The sequence below is a fragment of the Arvicanthis niloticus genome, chromosome 15 (genome assembly GCF_011762505.2).
Source record: "Arvicanthis niloticus isolate mArvNil1 chromosome 15, mArvNil1.pat.X, whole genome shotgun sequence".
Classification (NCBI taxonomy): domain Eukaryota; kingdom Metazoa; phylum Chordata; class Mammalia; order Rodentia; family Muridae; genus Arvicanthis; species Arvicanthis niloticus.
In genome coordinates this window covers 58,001,550-58,024,536 of record NC_047672.1, presented here as the reverse complement: position 1 = coordinate 58,024,536, position 22,987 = coordinate 58,001,550, and the positions used below count along the sequence as shown (strand labels likewise).

General features: G+C 41.1%; 1 protein-coding gene across 1 annotated transcript in view; it reads left to right on the top strand.

Moving 5' to 3' along the window:
• LOC143434431 (uncharacterized) overlaps window positions 1-20,622 on the top strand; it is a 72,933-nt gene extending 52,311 nt beyond the window's left edge. Inside the window, exons 2-5 of the mRNA XM_076913081.1 lie at window positions 17,005-17,164; window positions 18,397-18,540; window positions 19,204-19,387; window positions 20,097-20,622. Coding sequence (XP_076769196.1) covers window positions 18,455-18,540; window positions 19,204-19,387; window positions 20,097-20,261 — 435 coding nt within the window. The 5' untranslated portion in view covers window positions 17,005-17,164; window positions 18,397-18,454 and the 3' untranslated portion in view covers window positions 20,262-20,622. The remainder of the gene's footprint in view (window positions 1-17,004; window positions 17,165-18,396; window positions 18,541-19,203; window positions 19,388-20,096) is intronic.
• The last annotated feature ends 2,365 nt before the right edge of the window (window positions 20,623-22,987 follow it).

Below are 22,987 nucleotides of genomic sequence, written 5' to 3'. Positions count from 1 at the left end.
TGACAGCAGACAGTGAGAAAGTTAGAAGGATCATTAGGTCTTACCTCAACAGTCTATACTGAATAGCATTGGAAAACCTAAATGAAACAGATGATTTTCTACATAGACACCACTTACCAAAGCTAAATAAAGATCAGGTAATGTATTTAAATATGTCCTATTACCCCTAAAAAAAAAAAAAATAGAAGCAGTCATTAAAAGTCTCCAGACCAAAATAATAATAATAATAATAATAATAAAAAGCCAAGGGCCAGATGCTTTTAGTGTAGAACTCTACTAGACTTTCAAAGAAGAGCTGAGACCAATACTCCTCAAGCTATTCCACAAAATAGAAATGGAAGGAGCACTGTCAATCAAATTGTACAAGGTGACAGTCACCCTAATATCTGAACTCAGATTTTCTACCAGAGATCTCATGCAGCTGATAAACACCTTCAGCAGTGTGGCTGGATACAAAATAATTTTTTAAAAAGAAATCAGTAGCCCTCCATTATCCAAATGATAAATGGGCTGAGAGAGAAATCAGGGAAACATCACCCTTCACAATAATCACAAGAAATATATAATATCTTGGTGTAACTCTAACCAAGCAAGTAAAAGCTCTGTATGATGAGAACTTCAAGTTGCTGAAGAAAGAAATTGAGGAGCTATCAGAAAATGAGAGCTCTCCTATGCTCATGGATCAATAGGATTAACAGTAAAAATTGCCATCTTACCAAAACCAATCAACAGATTCAATGCAATTCCCATTAAATTCCAACACAATTCTTTACAGACCTTGAAAGAGAAATTCTCAACTTCATATGCACAAACAAAAAACCCAGAATAGCTTTTAAAAATTCTGTATAATAAAAGAACTTCTAGAGGTATTACCATCCTTGATTTCAAGCTGTACTACAGAACAATAGTAGTTAAAACTGTATGATATTGGCATAAAAACAGACAGTTTGGTCAACGAATAGACTCAAAGTCCCATAAATAAACCCACACACCCATGAACACTTGATTTTTGACAAAGAAGACTAAACCATACAATGGAAAAAATATTTAATAAATGGTGCTGTTCTAACTGGATGTCTGCATGTAGAAGAATGCAAATAGATCCATATCTATTACCATGCACAAAACTAAAGTTCAAGTGGCTCAAAGACCTCAATATAAAACTGAACACTAAACATAATAGAAGAGAAAGGAGAGAACTGCCTTGAACACATTGTCACAGGAGACAAATTCCCAAACAGAACACCAATATTTCAGTGACTAAGACCAACAATTAATAAACAGGACCTTATGAAACTGAAAAGCTTTTGTAAGGCAAAAGACACCATCGGTGGGAAAAAAGGCAGCCTACAGAACCAGAGAAGATCTTCACCAGCCCTACATCCAACAGAGGCTAATATCCAAAATATGAAAAGAATTCAAGGAATTAAGTACTTACAAACAAAATAATCCAATTAAAAAATAGGGTACAGAGCTAAACAGAATTCTCAACAGAGAAACTTTGAATGGCCAGGCAGCTCTTAAAGAAATGTTTAACATCCTTAGCTAAACGTTAAAAATCACCCCAAGACAGAGCTATACCACTCCTGGGCATATACCCAAAAGATGCTCCATTGTACCACAAGGATACCTCCTTTATTCATAGTAGCCAGGAACTGGAAACAACCGAGATGTCCCTCAACTGAAGAATGGATAAAGAAAATGTGGTTCATTTACACAGAAATACAGCTATTAAAAACAAAGACATTGTCAGATATACAAGCAAATGGATGCAACTAGAAAAGACCATCCCTAGTGAGGTCATCTACATCCAGACAGGCGTCCATGGAATATATTCTTGGGGTAAACTACTATCATTTTAAAAAAACTGCAAAATTGATTTCTGAAGTGGTTTTACAAATTTGCACTCCCAGCAGCCTAGGAGGAGTGCTACCCTTGTTCCACAGCCTTGCCAGTATGTGCTATCACTTGAGTTTTTTATTTTAGTCATTCTGACAAGTATAAGATGGAATCCCAGAGTCATTTTGATCTGCATTTCCCTGATAACTAAGGATGTTAAACATTTAAGAGCTGCCAGGCTATTCAAAGTTTCTTCTAAGTAGGTATTAGTCATAAAGTGCAGGATAACCATGCTCAATCCACAGACCCAAAGAAATTAAGCAGTAAGGAGAGCCCAATGGGAGGATGCTTGAATCCCACACAGGAGTAAATAAAACAGACATTGAAGGTGGATAGAGCGAGGGACCTGGGTGAGAGACAAGGTGAGAAGAGGAATGATATCGGGGATCAGGTGTGGGGAGGAGTGCAGGGGGCTGGGAGTGAGATTGGAAATCAGTGGGGAACATCTTTGTGACTGCCTGGGGACCTGGGAAGGAAGAGGCTGCAGGGACTCTAAGCAGGTGACTCCTAGCAGCTAGGGATATGGAGCCTGAAGTAGCCACCTCCTACAGTCAAGTGGGACATCCATTAGAGGGAGAGGACATCAGTCCACCCATAAAAACTTGAACCCAAATTTTGTCTTGCCTACAAGATGTGCAGACATAAAAATGGAGTAGAGATTGAGGGAAAGATTAACCCATGGCTGGCCCAACTTGAGACCCATCACATGGGAGAGACCCAACCCTTGACACTATTAATGATGCTTTGCTATGCTTGCAGACTGGAGCCTAGCATAACTATCTCCCAAGAGGATTCATCTAGCTGTGGATGTAAAAAAAAAAAATGCAGAGACCAGTAGGAAAGCATCAGATGGAGCTTGGGGGTGGGGGCAGTCTTGTTGGAGATTAGGGGATAGGATTGAGTGAGCCAGAGGGGTCAAGGGCATCACAAGAAAACCTACAGAGTCAACTAACCTGGGCCAATAGGGGCTCCCAGAGGCTGAACCACCAACCAAAGAGGTGGCAGGAGTTGGACGTGGGCCCCCTACACATTTGCAGCAGATGTACAGCTTGATCTTCGTGTGTTTCTTTCAACAACTGGAGCAGAGGCTGTCTCTGAATCTCTTCCCTGCCATTGGATCCCTTCCCCTAGCTGGACTGCCTGGTCCAGCCTCAGTGAGACAGGATGTGTTTAGTCCTGCATCAAATTGATGTCTCAGGAAGGGGTGGTACCTGAGGGGGTCTTCCCCTTCCCTGAGGAGAAGGGAAAGGGGCAATGGTGGAATGGATTTGAAAGGATGGGCCTGGGAGGAAAGGAGGGAGCAGAGATGCTATCAAGATTACAGTAAATAAATAAATGAAAAAATAATAAAAAAAATATTTTTGATAACCATCTCTTTATTTAGTCTCTTTCAGGGTCCCGGAGGGTTATCTGGAATTCACTTCCTGTCATTGTACATCAGTATGCTGATACCCTGCAAAATCACTAGCTGCATTTGTACATGATGGCCCATATAACAAATAACCAGCTTAAAAAAATACATGCAACATGAGTTCAACATCTGAGAACAGAAAAAAGTTCAGTAATTCCTATTATACAATGTTCTCAGCCAGATATTTAGCAAGTGTTTGCCAATTATCTTAAAATGAAATTATAGGAATGGGCAAAGAGCACTTGAGTACAAGAATTGTTTACATTTGAGACCATTAACTCTTATCACCCATAGGAGACTATAAAGACAATGATTATATGCAATGTCCATACATATTTCTCGAACAAGAAGCAATTTTTTTTCTGAACATGTATGCTCATAATGGACATTTATTTAGACATGTGCAAATTCAAATGTGCTGCCATTAAAACCTGTTTGATAGGATCACTAAATTATAACCTATGTGTCAATAAAAACCTGAAACCTTGTACATATTAGTTATTATCTAGTTAAATCATTTTTTAAAATTTTAATTCAATATTTTATTTATTTATATTTCAGATGTTATCCCCTTTCCCCATTCCCCACCACCCATTAACCCTCTACCCCATCCCTCCTCCTCCTTTTTCGCTTTTATACTGTTTAAGTATTAAGTGTTAAAGTCAGTTCTAGGTTGAGGAACTAGCAATACAATAGATGCCAATAGTCAAGGAACAAGCAAGACAATAAACACAAATAGTCAAAGAACAAGCAAGGCAATAAACCCAGAAAGTCAAAGAACACACATGACAATAAACAGACTCCTGTGATCACTATTTCTAAGGGCTTATCAGGATGACCAAAATATATGAGCCTACTTCCCTAACCTAGCCCAAAGTCATTTTTATGTCTGAAGCATATTTCTTTGTTCTAGATTTAGATTCCTGCCTGAGATTTCTTCTTTGTTCTAGCCTAGAATTTAGATTTCTGCCTGAAATTACTTCTTTGATCTAGCCTAATGTCAGATTCCTGCTGCAGTCCATTTCCTCGTCCTTGGCCTATGTCAGATTCCTTCCAAGCAACCCATTTCCTTGTCCTTGGCCCATATCAGCTTCTTGCCAAGCAGCCCCAAAAGCTCTCCACATCTCCCCCATTTTATTGCATAAATCAGACTGAGCCTGTCTTAGGTCATTCTGACAAGAAAGCCTTCCTTACACGTCGTGGAATATGCATTATCAAAAGCAATGCACTTCTGTATTAGGTTGGTAAGGCTCTGTGCAGAATCTTGCCCATCCTTGGCTTGCCAGCCTGTTAAATTAGTAACTCTGGGGGGTCCATGTTCAGTTCCAAGTCATGTACTTTGGCTGCCAACCTGTTGGTGTAGTTAAAGACAAGCTTTAACATGGTGGGCAGGAATAAAAGTATTTCCAGGACAAGAAGGGCTAGCATGATCAAGCTATATATGCCATTCCTGAGGTTTGACCAAAATGGAAATACCTCAGGCCATGGATAATTTTATCAGCATTATCTGCAGCATCAAAGCTCAACAGAGCAGCATTCTTTAAATTCATAATCTCACTATGCAAAGTCAACACACCCAGAGAGGTGTTAGGATTATGCTAAATATGCTGCAGGTGTCTTTAAACTTTTTTCTAATTATAATGACAATCATTGTGAATTTGAGGAGTATTTGTCATGACACTTCAGATGCCTCCTAACTCTTGAACCCTGAACCTCCTTCAGATAATTTGAATAGGATATAGAGCATCAATCCATTGTTCCAGACACCTATATAAATCCTTTTGTATACTCAATACATTAGTAACATTTTTTTTGCTAGATGGTTAACAAAAGTAGCTGTCTTAACTCCTTGTGTCAAAGCAATTGTAGAAGCAGTGGTGCTAGCAATTAATGAAATTAAAGCTGTTATACCAGCAGTAATCAAGCCCACTACCCTCTTGCTTCTGATTAAAGCCTAACTCACTTCTTCCAGAACTTTCAAGCTTTTTTCAGAGAGTCAAGGTTTTCTAATACTCAGGGCAGTGAGACAAAAGCTGGTTGATAGACGCCCTACAACAGACATGCCAGGTTTCAACACACTAACAAAATTGGAAATTATACAGTCAATGCAACTTATAATAAATGCTGTAGAAAAGACAAAACCAATTTTAGCTTGGAAATGAAAAGAGCCTTAAAACATGCACTAACCCTTGTTTGAAATCCAGATCCTGTCCCAACATTATCTCTTGCTATCCTAACATCATGTGAGCTACAGCTAGCTTCCAAATATGTTCTGACAAAGTCCAGATCCAGTCTTCCAAAAGTAGACTGTTATTTCTTATATTGGATGGATTTCTAGACCAGTACATGATTGAGTCCTAATAGCTGGGCACCTTTAAGAAGAATACAAGAGTCATTATAATTTCTCTTTTTGATTCTCTGTCCCACAAAGTCTAAAAACTTGAGTCAAGGCAGCTGTTTCCATCTGGGATATAGGCAAGCAAAGGTGGGTCAGGAAAATATGTCCAATACAGCTTCCCAGTCACCCCTTGTCAGGGCACTCAGCAAGCTCACATGTCAACATCATTCTTTGTCTCAGCAGCAGCATGTCTCACCAATCATTCTGGCAACCGTGCTCCTACAGCATCCTGTAGAAAAAACACAAACATGCCCTTTTCCCAACCAGGAATTGGTCGGGATCATGCCTGTAAGTGAATCCTTCCTTTTCACATAGGCATAAGTCTGCCTAGTGGAAGGGTGCCATAGACACTCAGCAGAAAGTTCCTTGGTCTCCAAAAACAATTTTTAATTTAAAATAAAGGAGCATGATTTAAATAAATTTGTGGTGTTCAGGTATACACCTCCCCCTTTTTATTTTATGAAGATATTAGTTTAAAGTTCCATGGGCCCCTTCCACAATACCCTTTCCATGAGGATTAAAAGGAATCCCTGCAATAAACTGTTGACAAAAAGTCTCATCTGATTGACACAATTGCCATTTCCATCATCTGTCTCTTTTATTGGACATTTTATTTATTTACCTTCCAAATGTTATGCCCTCTCCCATTCCCCCCAAAGCCCCTTATCTCTTCCCCTCTCCTTCTATTTCTATGAGGATTTGCCCCCACCCATCCACCCATTCCCACATCTCTGCTCTCTAATTTCCCAACATTAGGGCATCCAGATTTTCAGGGACCAAGGCCCTCCTCTTTCACTGATGCCTGACAAGGACATCCTCAACTACCTACACAGGTGGAGCCATGAGTCCCTCCCTTTGTGTTCCCAGGATGGAAGTTTAGACCCTGGGAGCTCTGGTTGAGTATTTTGTTATTTCTTCTAAGAAGAACCAACGCACCCACACTTTGGTCTTCCTTCTTCTTGAGCTTCATGTGGTCTGTGGGTTGTATCTTAGATATTGTCAGCTTTTGGCCTAATATCCACTTATCAGTGAGTGCATACCATGTGTGTTCTTTTGTGATTGGATTACCACACTCAAGATGATATTTTCTAGTCCCATCCATTTACCTAAGAATTTCTTTAATAATTCGTTTTTTTTAATAGCTGAGTAATATTCCATTGTGTAAATGTACCACATTTTCTGTATCTGTTCCTCTGTTGAAGGACACCTTCTTTCCAGCTTCTGGCTATTATAAATAAGGCTGTTATAAACATAGTGGAGCATATGTCTGTTATATGTTGGGGCATTATCTGGGTATATGCCCAGGAGTGGTATAGCTGGGTCCTCAGGTAGTGCTATGTCCAATTTTCTGAGGAACTGGCAGACTGATTTTCACAGTGGTTGTACCAGCTTGCAATCCCACTAACAATAGAGGAGTGTTTCTCTTTCTCCACATCCTCACCAGCATCTACTATCACCTGAGTTTTTGATCTTGGCCATTCTCACTGGTGTGAGGTGGAATCTCAGAATAGTTTTGATTTGCATTTCCCTGATGCCTAAGGATATTGAACAATTCTTTAGGTGCTTCTTGGCCATTTGAGTTTCCTCAGTTAAGAGTTCTTTGTTTAGCTCTGTACCCCGTTTTTAAAATCAGGTAATTTGATTGTCTAGAGTCTAATTTCTTCAGTGTTTTCTATGCCTTGGATATCAGCCCTCTATCGGTCATAGCATTGGCAAAGATCTTTTTCCAATTTGTGGGTTGCCACTTTGTCCTATTGATGGTGTCCTTTTCTTTACAGAAGCTTTGCAGTTTTATGAGGTCCCATTTGTTAATTCTTGATCTTAGAGCATAAGCCATTGGTGTTCTGTCAGGAACTTTTCCCTTTACCCATGTGTTAGAGGCTTTCCCCCATTTTTTCTTCTATTAGTTCCAGTGTATCTGTTTTATGTGGAGGTCCTTGATCCACTTGGACTTGAACTTTGTATGAAAAGATAAGTATTCTTCTACATGCTAACCTCTAGTTGAAACAGCACCATTTGTTGAAAATACTGTCTTTTTTCCACTGAATGGTTTTAGCTCCTTTATCAAAAATCAAGTGACCACACGTGTGTGGGTTCATTTCTGGGTCTTCAATTCTATTTCATTGATCTTCCTGCCTGTCTCTGTGCCAGTACCATGCAGTTTTTATCACTATTGCTCTGTAGTACAGCTTGAGGTCAGGGATGGTGATTCCCACAGTTCTTTTATTGTTGATAATAGTTTTTGATATCCTGTGTTTTTTGTTATTCCAAATGAATTTGAGAATTGCTCCTTCTTTCTCTGTGAAGAATTGAGTTGGAATTTTGATGGGGATTGCATTGAATCTGTAGATTGCTCTCGGCAAGATGGCCATTTTTACTATATTAATCCTGCCAATCCATGAGCATGGGAGATCTTTCCATCTTCTGAGATCTTCCTCGATTTCTTTTTACAGGGATTTGAAGTTCTTGTCATACAGATCTTTCCCTTGCTTGGTTAGATTCACGCCAAGGTATTTTATATTATTTGTGACTATTGTGAAGGGTGTCGTTTCCCAGATTTCTTTCTCAGCTTGTTTATCCTTTGAGTAGAGGAAGGCAACTGATTTGTTTGAGTTAATTTTATATTATATGTTAATTATTTACATTTATATAGTTCTCTGGTGGAAGTTTTTGGGTCACTTAATTATACTATCATATCATCTGCAAATAGTGAAATTTTGACTTTTTTCTTTCCAATTTGTATCCCTTTGACCTCCATTTTTGCCTAATTGCTCTGGCTAGGACTTCCAGTACTATATTGAAGGGGTAGGGAGAGAGTGGGCAACCTTGATGTTGGCTACTGGTTTGCTTTTACTATGTTTAGGTATGCGCTTTGCATTCCTGATCTTTCAAAGACTTTTACCATGAAGGGGTGTTGAATTTTGTCAAATGCTTTCTCAGCATCTAGTGAGAATATCATGTGTTTTTTTCTTTGAGTTTGCTTATATAGTGGATTACATTGATGGATTTCTAAATCTGAACCATCCCAGCATTCTTGTGATAAAGCCTACTTGATCATGATGGATGATTCTTATGATATGTTTTTAGATTCAGTTTTCGATAATTTTATTGAGTATTTTTGCATCGATATTCATAAGGGAAATTGGTCTGAAGTTCTCTTTCTTTTTTTTTATTTTTCATTGGATATTTTGTTTACATTTCAGATGCCATCCCCTTTCCCCATTTCCACTCCTGAGAAAACCCTGATCCCATCCCTCTTCCTCCTTTTTGCTTTTATACAGTTTTTATATTGTTAATCAATGGCTTTATAAGTTTGGTTATGCTCAATAACAAGATGCCCATACAATCAGAAGTGTAAGCCAATACCCAAACTAGATATACCAACTACCTTTGACTGGTCGATGAGTTACATCTGCCAAGACAGAGTAATCAGCCCTTCATAATTCTGCATCACTAGGTCTGTCAGATGATCCTGGGCCAGAAGGCTGAAGATTGGATGCTCCAATGATCTGTAATATAGTGACTGTCCAGGTGTTCAGCAGTCTCTATAAATTGGCTAACTTTTAGAAGCTATGCTTTGTGCTTCCCATAATTTCAGTTAATTCAGTCATTCTGGATTTCTGACAGGGTTGAAGACTTAAAGTCTCATAGCCAATATAGGCTATTCACTTTGAGAGAAAAGATTTGAGAATACGGTGTTCAGCTGACATTCATTCTAAAGCTAAGAAAAAAGCCAGGTTCAGAACTAAGTCTTTTAGTTGGGAGGGATGACAGAGGTTCTGTTTAGTCAACAAAATGATGGACTGGGTATTAGGTCTATCTTGTACTTTACTGATACAAATTGGTATAGTTATGCTCTAATTGCATTTTGAGATAAAAGTTTTATTTTAACAGGAAGGGTGATACATAGGAGCTAACATGGGAGAAGTATGGAAAGGAGGAGGAGAAGAAGAGGAGGAGCTACCTGATGAGAGAGAGAGAGAGAGAGAGAGAGAGAGAGAGAGAGAGAGAGAAATGGAGGCAAATGTTCATGTTTCTCTGCCACTCAAAGGTAGTTTGGGTATTGGCTTATACTTCTGATTGTATGGGCATCTTGGTATTGAGCATTACCAAACTTATAAAGCCTTCAATTAACATTAAAAAAATACTAAATGATCTAAAAAAAAACCTCACAAAAACTGAGACCTTTGTGATAAAACAATTTAACAATAATAGCCACAGTGCACACACAAGAGGGAACTGAGTGGAAACTTGGGAGGCCTTGATGCTGCATAGAGAACGAGAAATTCTGAGAGTGGAAGAAAGAGTCTTCTGCGGGGGGAGAACACACCAATTAGTTATCTACTACCAAGTGCTCAGGCCTAGAAATGTGTGTGTGCCGGTGAATGTGTGTGTGTATGTGTGTGTATAAAATTATAAGTACACATTAAACTTAGAATGTGTATATACATATACACATGTGCATCAATTAATTTTTTAAAGGAGGCCATGAATGTGAAAAGGAACATGAAAGGAATGTGGGAGAGTTTGTCTAGCAAAATGGAAGGGAGAAATGATGTAATTATACAATAATCTTAAAAATAAAAATTAAAAAATAAAAAAAACAATTAAAGATAAAATAAAAAGAAAACTATAACCTGTATTGAGCCAATTGCAGTGTAGTCGTTCAGCTTTTCATTTTCTGTTAGGATTTTCAAGCCATCTAGAGTAGCACTATTCAAGGTCCTCAGACCTTCCAATAGGATGCTTCCCTACCTTAACTCTCCCATTGAAGACCTCCCAGGTGACTTGCTAAAATTGCTGACTTCTCAGTTTTTCCTCAGCAGGAATGATCTCTCTCTATGTCCATGAGTCTTGGCAGAAATAAGGAGCATCAAAATGGTGTTTTAACAGACAAAAATCCCAGGCATTTACCTTTACCAAGGAAGACACATGAGCCAGATGCTGGGATGAGAGACTGCTGTTTCAGAGACACAGGCAAACACTCAGCTTACCTCTCTACTCCACTGACATCTAGAAAGGATACTTTCCTTCTCCTTCTGTATGCTGTCTTACATGCCCTTTGTTCAAAGAACCCACTTTCTGTTTACTTCTGTTCTTTCTCTGTCAGCTGGTTACTTGCTCTGCCTCTTGAGTAGTGGTTGACATTGCTTAGCTTTGGAATAAAGGTGTGTGCTGGGCTGAGCCACAACAGAAGACAGATACAGCTCTTGTTTACAGTAAACAGACAGTTCTTGGGTTAATGGTCTGCACTAGGGTTGAGCAACACCACAGCCAGGGGTTTTCAGTAAGAAACACAATCCTGAGTTTCAAGTGTGATCAAACATCCTGCAGCATTAACCAGTAATGTTCTCTTCATTATATGAATGGAGCTTTCTGGGCACTCTTCTGGCCGTTCCCAGGCACATCTGAGGGCATCATCATGGGACTCCCAAGGATCATCAGAACTGGGCTCTTCAAGCTGGTGCATATGGCCAACAGGGACTCAACCCCCCTCTGACTTCCCCCCCCCCCACCCCCAGGAGACCCCTGATCTATTTAAAAGATTTCTGCCTGCAGGCCACAAGAGGGCACCAGATTTCATGCTTAGCTCACTACATGCTTATTAGGTTGCTGGCAGTTGAACTCAGAACTGCCTCTGGAAGGGTAGTCAGTGCTCTTAACATCTCAACCATCTCTCCAGCCAGGAAATCCCTATGTCTATACAAATGAATTTCTCATTTAAGAATTTATATCTTCATCTTGATATTAATTATACAGTTTTCTACTAAAATGGCACCAATTTACTTTGTTTACAAATTTTAAGGTTTTCATTGGCATGAGCTTCTTAGTGATATAAGAGTGAGATGAATATTGTTACTCTCATAGGCAGTGTACCAGTATAACACATTTAGGAATACAAAACTTAGACCCGGTCCCTCTTTAACTTTTTTTAACTGATTTGAGATGGTCAGCCTGTGAGTTAAGGGACTATAGCAAATTCATGACTTGGAGTTTATTATAAGGGTGTTCTCTATGTTTTATTTAGAAATAGCTGAGTGGAGTTAAGAGGCAACAGTCCAGATTACCTTACATGGATAGTTGGTTTTCAAAACATCAGAAATCCTTAGAATTGACATGACAAACATTTCAGTATTAATGTTCATTTTCATTAGAGACCTGTCTGCTCCGGACAGCTTCCTATATTGAATTCTAAGAAGAAATTGAGCATCCTTGGAGTTACTCCAGTTGTGGTGAGACAGCCACTAGGCAAGAATTGCCACTTTCCTTCTACAGACAAATTACTGTCCAGAAAAGGACACACTTGCAGAATAGTCGACTGATTATATCTGCCTAGACAGAGTAATCAGCCCTTAATAATTCTGCAGCACTAAGGTCTGTCAGATGATCCTGGGCCAGAAGGCAGAAGAACAGATGCTCCAATGTTTTGAAGTAGAGCGAGTGTCCAGGTGTTCAGAGGTCTCTATAAATTGGCTAAGTTTTAGAAGCTATGCTTTGTGCTTCCCACAATTATAGTTAACTCAGTCATTCTGGATTTCTGATGGGGTTGAAAACATACAGCTATTGACCTTAAGAGAAAAGATTTGAGTGGATGGTCGTCAGCTGACATTCATCCTAAAGCCAGGTTCAGAACTAAATGTTTTAGTTAGAATAGATGACAGAGGAGCTGGTTAGTCAACAAAAAGATGGACTGGGTATTAGGACTATCCTGTACCTCACTGGTACAAATTGGCATAATTATGCTCTAATTGTATTTTGAGAGAAAAGTTTCATTTTAACAGGAAGGGTGATATGTAGGAGGAGCTAAGGTAGGAGGAGTACTGAGAGGAAGAAAAGGAGTAAGAAGAGGAGAAGAAGAAAGAGAGGAGAAGCTAGGTGGTGAAAGAGAGAAAGAGGGGGGAGACAGGGAGGCAGATGTTCATGTGTCTCCACCAGTCAAAGATAGTTGTTATATCTAGGTTGGTCAGTGGGTTACACCCCTGATTGAACAATTCCAAACTTATAAAGCCTATGATTAACATTATTTTAAAAAATGTAAAAATGCAAAAAGGAAAAAGGGGCATGGGATAGGGGTTTCCTAAGGGGGGTGGGGGGAATAGGGATAGGGGATGCCATCTGAAGTGTAAATAAAATATCTAATAAAAAAACAAAAGAATTTCCCATCCCTCTTGTCACATAATTTATGGCAAGATGTCACCATTTCTGACTTTGGCTTATTGTCCTATGTGCTGCTGAATAGAAATGTGGGGATCTAGGAGTCATCCCACAAACCACATGAACACTGATCTCACTTCAGCAGGCATGCTTTATTGAATGCACATCCCAAGACAAATAACCAGGGCAAAAGCTCAAAGCTGGTTTTCGGACATTTCTTAGGGCCAGCTCAGTATAACAACCACAATGAGCTCTCTCACAGGTTCTGGAAACTCTGCCTTCTGAGGGCCTTCATTCAAGTCCTTTTAGACAGAACAGTTCATGTTGACCTCGAATTGGAGGGATCCTAGGTGAAGGTACAGTTGTGCAATGTCTTAAGATGAACAAACCTCATAACAGACAGAACATAACAGGCATTGTGGTCAGCATGACTCTGCTCAGAGTCCTTTTGATTCCATACATGACTGGCAGTCATATACAGCGACAATAAGAAATAGCACCCAGCCATGGAGCAAAATGGCTACAGCTATGCAAGGAGGACAAGCCTCAACAGGAACAGTTCTGTATCATTAGGAAAGATGTCTTCATAACCTTACCATGGTCAGACAAGGTCCATATCTTCTACAGGAGCTCCTTGGATAGGGAACAGAGAATGTGTTTGTTACCTGAAGTGGGGGCCTCAGCAGTGCTGTTCAGCCTGCTCAGTGCCCATTCCAGCTCACTCTGTCCCTGCAGAGGATCCCAAGGTGAGCGCCCATCTGCCTGTGAGGCATGGCCAGGCCCACAAAGGCCAGGACACGGTGCTGGCTTCCCACTCCTCAGTTATGCTAGATTCTCCACTAATGTACTCGTGTAAAGAAATAAGTTACTGTCACCTGATTACTGATGTATGGGTGAGCCACACCCAGTAAACAGCTGTTGCTTGACTACACACAAGCCTCTAACAAATCTGTGCCCTGGGAAGGAAACCCAGATAAAAGTGGGATGGAGGTGCTTGAACTCTGCCCTGTACTGAGCTCAGAAATGTGGAGGATGGGAGAAAGATGGATGGTTAAATAGCCCACTGGGTTCGCATTGGGTCAGCTTCATTTCATCTCAGGACAAAGAAGTGGAGCAACTCTCATGGCTTCTGTCTAGGTTCCTGAAGTGATCAGTGGGGTTTCCCTCAGCACTTGACACTTCCTGCTGTGACAGCATCCTTTAGGGAAAGCAGAGTTTCTCATAGGCATAGTCCTGTGCTAGGAGCAGTGGCTATGACTCAGGAGTTAAGATGGTGATGACCACTTGCATTTGGTCTTACTGTGGACCTAATCAATGACAAGAATAAGGTCCTCAGAATTGAATGATCATTGCTAATTCCTTTCCATCTTCCCACAAAGAAAGGACGGTAGGGAGAGCATTGGTAAGTTTTTTGTAATAGACAAGGATTCTGAGGTGAGGCCTTGGAGGTGGGTGTGTCTCAGTGGTGTTTTCTGAAACAGGGTCTCCTGTATCCCATGTTAACCTTGAGCTCAGATAATCCTGCTTTCACTTTCCAAGAGCAAGGCTTACAACAGGTTCCTCCAAGGACTGTGGGGACAGCACTAGTCACTGAGAGAGACCTGTGTTTCTTAATGGTGATGTCTAGACCCCAGCCCCAGTATACATGTAAACATTATTTCCATGCCCGCCAGCTATTCCATATTGTTGCTGTAATATGCCTGTGAACCACTGATACAGAGAAAAACTCTGACTCCAGGAAAAGTTGTGCTGACCACATATTCTGTTAAGTTCTGTGATCTGTATGACATCTGCTAATCTTGAGAAATTCCACAAAGCTTTGCATAGGAACCATCAAATTAATGATCAATATGCATGCTTAAATCTACAATGAGCTGAATCAGAGCTAACCACCAGGCGACAGGACACTTCCTGCATCTTCATAGGAGCTACTTGGTTTTGTGGGGGTTTTTTTATGTTGACAAAGAACGATATTTGGGGCCTTGGCTTCGCTCCTCATTTTCAGCTATGGTTCTGATCAGTGAGTAGTTAAGGGTGCATACAATAAACCATTCCTGTTTGACCTAGGTAGGTGTTTGTGTGGTTTGTGAGGAGACTCATGATCCTGAAGTACACCTAGTCCCTCACTCTGGCACTGAAATATGTCTATATGTATTGTCCCACACTCGCTGCCTGCACGTCTTTCCCAAAACATGTTCATTATATTCTTTGGTTTTTCAGTCACAGTGTCATGGTGTGTCTCACAGAGCCCTGTAAGCAATTCTGCTTTGGTGTCCTTTGTACACATAGGAGCACCCCACACTAAGCCCAGAGCCTTTTTCATTGGTAGTTCCACTATTTCACTTTCCTGTGTCAAGAGATCTCTACAATATTTTCAGCACCATGATGGATACACATCTCTCTCCTAGGGAATCTGGGGGAAACTTTCAAATGCTAAGCACATGGCTTCTATGAGTGTACCCTCCTATCACAAAACCACATTGCAACCTGCCCTGCAGGATCTTCCTAGATGTGCTTTCAAACAACTGTAAATGATGAGGCAGGACATCTGTCCCCCTCCACAGTCATCCTGGCATGATTTCTCAGCAGTCTTTAATGGTTCATATTGCAGAATAAGGACAACTGGAGGTAGGAATGAGACAAGGACTATCTGGGCAAGGCTTGGACAGGAAACACTCAGTTGCACACATAGGAATTACTTTGGTGTTTCCAACCAAGCCTTGAGCAAATCCTGGCTTTGTAAGGAGGAGGTGCTCCATGGCTATGTCCCAGGACAGTCTCCAGGAAAGGGTTCCTCAGCTTCCTGTCAGTGCAGGAAGAACATTAGCAGGAGCCAAAGGCAGTAGCCCATGACATCAGCATCCTTCTTGGACATTCTGGAGAGTCCTTGGCATCCACTGTGACGTCACCATTGTTGTAGTGACTACAAGTGCAGCAACTTCTCTCATTCAGTGTCTACAGGATACTGTAGAAACATGTTTTCTCGAGTGAGAACATTTTTTAGGAGAGCAGAGGTGGACATGACAGAGACGAGGGAAAAGAGGAAGGAGGCTGGCCTTTCAGCTGAGAGCAATGAAGGACGAAGGAGGTGGTCTTGGCGAATGTGGAGTAAGTCCTGGGCAGTCCATGTTGAGAATCCGGGCAGGGCTGGGCTTGAGCTGGCCTTTCTAGCAATGGGGCAGAGGAACTGGAGTCTCTAGGAAGCAAAAGGATTTCCATAATTATCACAGTTCTTGAACACGAAGGATTTCAGAACATTACTTTCTCCATCCCTAAGGCAAGAGATGGCCACTCCAAAGCTGTTATCCTGCGCACTCCAAGTCTTTAGTTTTACTGGGTATTATGGGTATTTCATGGGGACAAAGTTATATCATCAGGAGTCACAGAGGGTCTAACCTATGCCAATTTAGGGCAGGACATCACTGTACTTCACTCTCACGGCTACTTATACCTTCAGTGGATATGTGACAGTAGCACCAGAGAGAGATTTGTGCTCCTGGCCATGACCTTATGTTCTCAGAACTCCTCTGACCTCCTCTCCCTGACTGTACTCACCTTATCTTTCTTTATCACTGGTCCTGGGCAGCAAGCATTTCTCTATTATAACCAAACACCTGTCAGATGTGACACACCCAGACAGAAATTGGATCCTGTTGCCCCTTCTAGGGGGTTTGCAGTTTCAGTAGGGGGAATTGATCAGTGTGTTGACCATGTCCTTCCCCTGCATGACATTTTAATCCCATGTCCTGGGCCTAGAGTAACAGGGTGGGTTATCTGAGAATTCTATGCACATAAGGACCTGTGGATAGTGAATTTATCATCTGCCTTGTGAAACCACAGGACTGGGGATCTGAAGCCAAGTTTTACCCTGTGCAGTTGATAATAATCCTGGAGAAGCCATCTCTCTGGTCATCATAAGCATGTGTAGGGAGACAGAGGAAACACCAGGCTACTTACATCTCCTAGTCTCTATTGAGTGATGTAGACCTGAGATCCACTGAGGTGGCACCTCAAGCCTGAACCAACTCTTTGTTGTGTCTTTGGCTCCAGGCATGTTTTCCTTGTGTTTGGCCTCAGGGTGGTCTGTATACACTGTATGCATTCTCACTATTCCAGTTCACTGGGTTTCCTCTACTTGCAGGGGTCGGCAGAAGGACATCATCCCCTGCAAGTGTCCTCATCAAGAAGCTGGCCAAGAATGAAGAGGAGAGGCTGACAGAAGGGCTGCAGCTCATTACCCAGAAGAGAGATGAAGAGAGAGATCGGCTGATCTTTCTCACTGAGGGGTCCAGTAACAAGAGGTGTGCATTGCTCCAAACCCTTTGGTATCACTATGGGGTCTGCAATGTCACTCTCATCTTAGTAATTTAAGGTGGTGGGTTCTAGAAAGCTGTACCCCCAGAACGTCTGAGTGCCCTACAACATGTCCCTAAATACTTCTTAGAAGAGAGGCAGACCTGAAGCTTGGTCAAGAGGGAGTTGGGAAATGCACTCTTCTGCTTCCTCCAATAAAGTTGAATTGTGGTCTGAGGAAAGAAGTCAGGGATGGAGGTAGTGGAGAGTGAGTTCCCAGCATGCATTTGAAAAGCCCTTACCAAGCTGTGGCTTTGTGAGGTTCTAGGTGCTGTTTATGATGAGTCTTTGTGCTTGGATGTCAGGTGACTGAGTGCTGGATGCTCCTGGCAGCAGCTGGAGGGGCCTGGTCCCACATTGTTCATCTCAGTGCTTGAGTAGAAGGCCTGAGCCTCAAGACTGTTCCTCTACATCTGTGTGCCATGTACTCTGAGACAGCAATGTTGCATGCATTTCTTGTGTATCTCATTGTGCTCTCTCTTTTGCTGTTTCTGTTCCTCTTTCTCATCCTCTGACTCTGTTTCCTTTTCTCATTCTTGTGGGTTTGTCCAATTTTGCGAGTCTATGTTTATGTGTCCACATGCACATACATGTGCATACATTTTGTATGTTTCCATTTTCCTCCACACTTTGGAATCTAGGGTTCTGTGATTGGGCTTGGGGATTTACCTGTATAACAGTTTCAGGGTGATGTGAGTGCTGAGGTCTGGGAGGCCCCACTATACATAACACTGCTCTTTGCCTATGTCATCACAATTGTCCATACATTTGTATTCCTTGGGCAGATAAGAGAGCTTCAGAGATGTCTGTTGTCATCTCCAGAATTATGTATAATGTCTGTCTCTACACTGTACTTATCCAAGATGTAGAATCCCTTTTGTGAAAACAGGTGAAATATAATCACAGGTTTCTGCTGGACAAACACTTGTGGCCTAGGCTCTTGAGACCACACCAGTCTAGACTGCCCTCCATCCCTACAGAGTGAACATAGGGCACCCTCCATCTGGAATCCTAGCATTTGCTGTCCTGGGGACAGAATAACAAGTTCCCAAGGTGAAGAAGGAGTCAGTACATAGAGTCAAGAAAGTAGCCTTCCCAGGCTGGGGTAGTACAGGACCCAGGCTGAGTTCATGTGTTCCTGAAAGCCCATGTTCATGGAGTTCTCTCTTCCTGGGGCCAGGCCCTTCCGCAGGCTACATCCAGAGTATGAACTATTGAAGTACAAACAGAAGAAAGTCATGTCTTTTTGGCACAACTTAGAGATGGACACCATCAAGGCCCGTAAAGACCTCCAGGAGCTCAAGAAAGAGACTAACTTCTATAGGTAAGTACTGGTCAGGGAGACCAGCAGTTCTGGAATGGCCATTTCTGCATTCCTTTGAGTCTGGATTGGGAGTCTGAAGGGCTGTGTCTCTCCATTCTGCTTTTTAGCCATGAGTGTGCCTTGGGCCTTTTGAACTGCATCTTCATAAGTCTAAAAGAGATTGTCACCACTCCCAGAGTTGGTCAGGCATCCTCAGGAGCCTCTCCATAGAACAGTGTTTCAGATCCTGAGAGGTTTATTATGCAGTCCTCTTCCTCAGTTACTTAGGCAGGGTGTTACAGAGCTGAGTGGGATGAAACATGTAGATCCTATGCACTCTCCTTGGTTCTACTGACCTACGTTGATGGTGTTTGCCCCCTACAAGTTGATGTTGCCCCAGTGCATTGGGCTGTCATAGATAGATGGAAATCCCTCCTCCTTTTTTTTTTTTTTTTTTTTTTTTTTTGAGAGTCATGGGCCTTATTGTTATTTGAGCTTCAGCCATCATTTTTTTTCTTTCCTGAATTGGCTGTTTGCTGTTTGTGCAGCTCTGATGGATGTAGGAGATATATTGTGTTAGATCTTCATGGGAACCTGGGTCCTGGTGGAGTTAATGGCACCTGGAAGTAGTCATGAGAGGAAGTAGGAGGCTGCAGGATCTTACTATGCAGATGTTGTTTCCAGCAACCTGCAGAAGCGGATACTGACTGAGAAGAATCTTGTACAGCAGCATTTGGACACACTGAACCAGGAGACGATGGCAGTATATGTTGACTTTGCTGTAATCAACAAATATTTGACTGACTTCAACCCAAATGATAAAGACGAACAGGAGAAGACCAGCAACCTCCAGACCCAACACCATCAGGTAGGGACAAGCATCTGAGTTTGGCTAATACTGTCTGATGGCATTTGTACCTTGGATCCATCTTTGCTTTAGCCCAGCACCTTTCTAATCCATACTCCCAACCAGCCACCCACCTCATGCAATGTAGTTGTTCATTGTTCTGTCTATGCACACGTATTCTGGGACATTAGTCTTTTGTGAGACACTGAATTTTTGGCAAGTGTACCTTGTTGCTCTGCTTGAAGCTGCAGTCCAGTAAGTTTAACAGATAAATAACCTGTCACATTCCTGCAATTTGTCATAATAGGAGCGTTGCTGTGCAAGTTTTTTGAGTGAGTTCTGGGTCCTGGGAAAAGGTCATGCAGAGGTTCATGTGACATACTGTGTCCAAGCACACTGAAGGGATTATAGCCAAGTGCAAATGTCAAATGAGTGATTCTCATTGTCCTAGACCTGGGTGGCATGTGGCCTTCTCCTTTCTTCCAGTAACCCAATGAGGTCTTTTCCACTGCCCTGGTTTGCACTGATAGAAGTCTGAGTGGCAGCTTCTTAGCCCATGTTTTTGTGAGTGTTGCTGGATATTTTGCCCTGCCTGAAGATTTAGCAGCAATGGTTTCAGTTAAAACATCAATGTTGACTGTCTTGATGTGGTGATGGGAGGCAGCAGCCTGAGAGCTGACATGCAGGTCCCCACCAAGCCTGTGTCTTCATAACTGCCTTCCTCTCCCAGGTCTCAGAAACTACAAGAGGGGTGAAATTGGCCACATCCTGGAAAGAGCACCCCCTGCAGGATGACTTGCCACCTCAGGAGCCCCCTGCTAAGCTCCATTCTCAAGAGCCAGAGAATCCCTTGGATAAATCTTCTTCCATACAGTTCCTTCATCAGTGTCAATAAGCCCTAAGTCTCAGCCAGTGAGCCAGCCTGGCTGATTTGGGATCTGATTCCCATTCCTGTCCTTTCAAGAGCAGTTGAGAGAGAACTGAGGTGACTGTTGCCACCAACTGTCCAAGAGGAGAAACAGCTGTAGTCTGTGCTGCTAAGTGTGCAGTGAGAGAAAGCTGCTCAACAATGTTTTCTTTAGGGTTTGTTTCAAGTTTTGTTTTCCATTGTTTGCATTTTTATTATGTTACAGGGAAGTTCTATGTTCTTGTTTTCATTTTTCATTTTTGATTTTTGCTTTTAATTTTTTATATTAACTCTTCTTTTTTAAGGTTTTTTGAAAATTTCATTTGTTTATGAATAAAAATTGATTTGCAACTGTTGAATCTTTTTTTATAGTATCTCACCTATGTTTTAATATATTAGCTGAAATTCTATCAGTTTGACATCTTGTATGATAAGATAATATATGTTACTGAGATAACACCCATGAGATCAATCGGTTACATACATGAATCCACATTTCAGTAATTGCAGTCACCCACCTCATAAAAACTGTCCTTTCAGAGTTAGTTTATAGTTCACTGAAGAGGATGTTGTATGGTAAAAGCACCAATCTGATCATCACTTTCCAGATGACCTGATACAGGAGCCTTGACATCTCCCAGATCATTTTTGAATTGGAGCCTCATTAATATACATGTTGTAAATATTTAGTGAATGCTTACCATCTGTCTGTGATGGACAGAATTTTTCTCAATTTTCAATAATTTGGTACATAAAACACTTTCGTGGCATAGAAGTTTTTAAGTGAGACAAATATATGGTTTCTATGTGCAACAAAAAATGCTTTGAATTTTAGATCATTTCAGTTTTAGGCTTTTCAGATGAAGAATCCTCAACTGGGGGGCCATAGTTTACAATCTCATGATTTTTTTAATGTTAATCAAAGGCTTTATAAATTTGGTAATGCTCAATTACAAGATGCCCATACAATCAGAAGTGTAACCCAATACCCAACCTAGATATTTCAACTACGTTAAATGGCAGAGACATGAGAATATCTGCCTCCATGTTTCCCCTCCGCATCTCTCGTCACATAGCTCCTTCTCTCCTTACTTCTTTTCTTCATCTCCTTTCTCCTTCCACCTTATCTCCTCCTACATATCACTCTTCCTGTTAAAATAAACTTTCCTCTTAAAATACAAATAGAGCATAACTATACCAATTTGTATCAATAAGGTAGGTACAAGATAGACCTAATACCCAGTCCGTCATTTTGTTGACTAACCAGAACCTCTGTCATCTCTCCTAACTAAAAGACTTAGTACTGAACCTGGCTTTTTTCTTGGCTTTAGAATGAATGTCAGCTGAAAACCATACTCTCAAATCTTTTCTCTCAAAGTAAATACCCAGGATTGTCTATGAGACTATGAGTCTTCAACCCTGTCAGAAATCCAGAATGACTGAGTTAACTGAAATTATGGGAAGCACAAAGCATAGCTTCTAAAACTTAGCCAATTTATAGAGACTGCTGAACACCTGAAAAACCCCTATACTACAGAATGCTGGAGCATCACATCTTCAGCCTTCTGGCCCAGAATCATCTGACAGACCTAGTGATGCAGAATTATTAAGGGCTGATTATTCTTTCTTGGCAGATATAATCAGTCAACTATTCTGCAAGTGTGTCCTTTTCTGGACAGTGATTTGTCTGTAGATGACAAGAGGCAATTCTTGCCTAGTGGCTGTCTCACCATAACTGGAGTATCCCCAAGGATGTTCAATTTCTTCTTAGAATCCAAGACAGGAAGCTGTCAGGAGCAGACAGGTCTCTAATCAAAATGAACATTAATCCAGAAATGTTTGTAACATCAATTCTGTGGACTTCTGATGTTTTGAAAACCAATTATTCATGTAAGGCAATCTGGACTGTTGTCGGTTAACTCTTCTGAGCTATTTCTAAATAAAATATAGAAAACACCCTAACAATAAACTCAGAGCCATGAATTTGCTAGAGGTCCTTAACTCACAGGCTAACCATCTCAAATCAGTTAGAAAAGTTAAAGAAGGACTGGGTCTAAGCCTTGTATTCCTAAATGTGTTACATAGGCACAATGCCTATGAGAGTAACAATATTAATCTCACTTTTATATCAATAAGAAGCCCATACCAACTAAAACCTTAAATTTTAAATCACAGTAAATTTTGTATCATTTAAGAAATTATAACGTCATCTTAATAACAATTATAGTTATTTCTCCCAATAGTTTATGGCTATGCAATAAATCCTAGCTAATCCTTCCTGTTCCAACAAAACTACTACTTTTCCTTAGAAAGACAGCCCAATATTAACCACCTCAGTCCCCAAGCCCAGGGAATAATGGTGCCAACTCTTCACTAACTTCTTCAAGCTGATTATGGGTGTTGAGATATTAGAAGAGGGGCAGGGAAAAGAGTAAATTGATAAGCCTCTGATGCTGTGTCTTCACTGCATCCAGCTGAAAATCCAGGACATCATAGGTTCAAGCAGGTCTGCTCAGCTTGCTTGATGAGTAGATACACCGAGGCTGTGTATTCTGCAATATACAATTCTCAAAACAAATTTTAGTATCAAGATAATTTTTTGTTTGAATTCAGGAATGTAGTCTTCTGGTAGCCTGCCTCTGTCATGTCTAATCCATATAATTCTGGGAGTTTTTATGAAGGTGTGCTCCCACCATCCTCCCATACCCACCTCC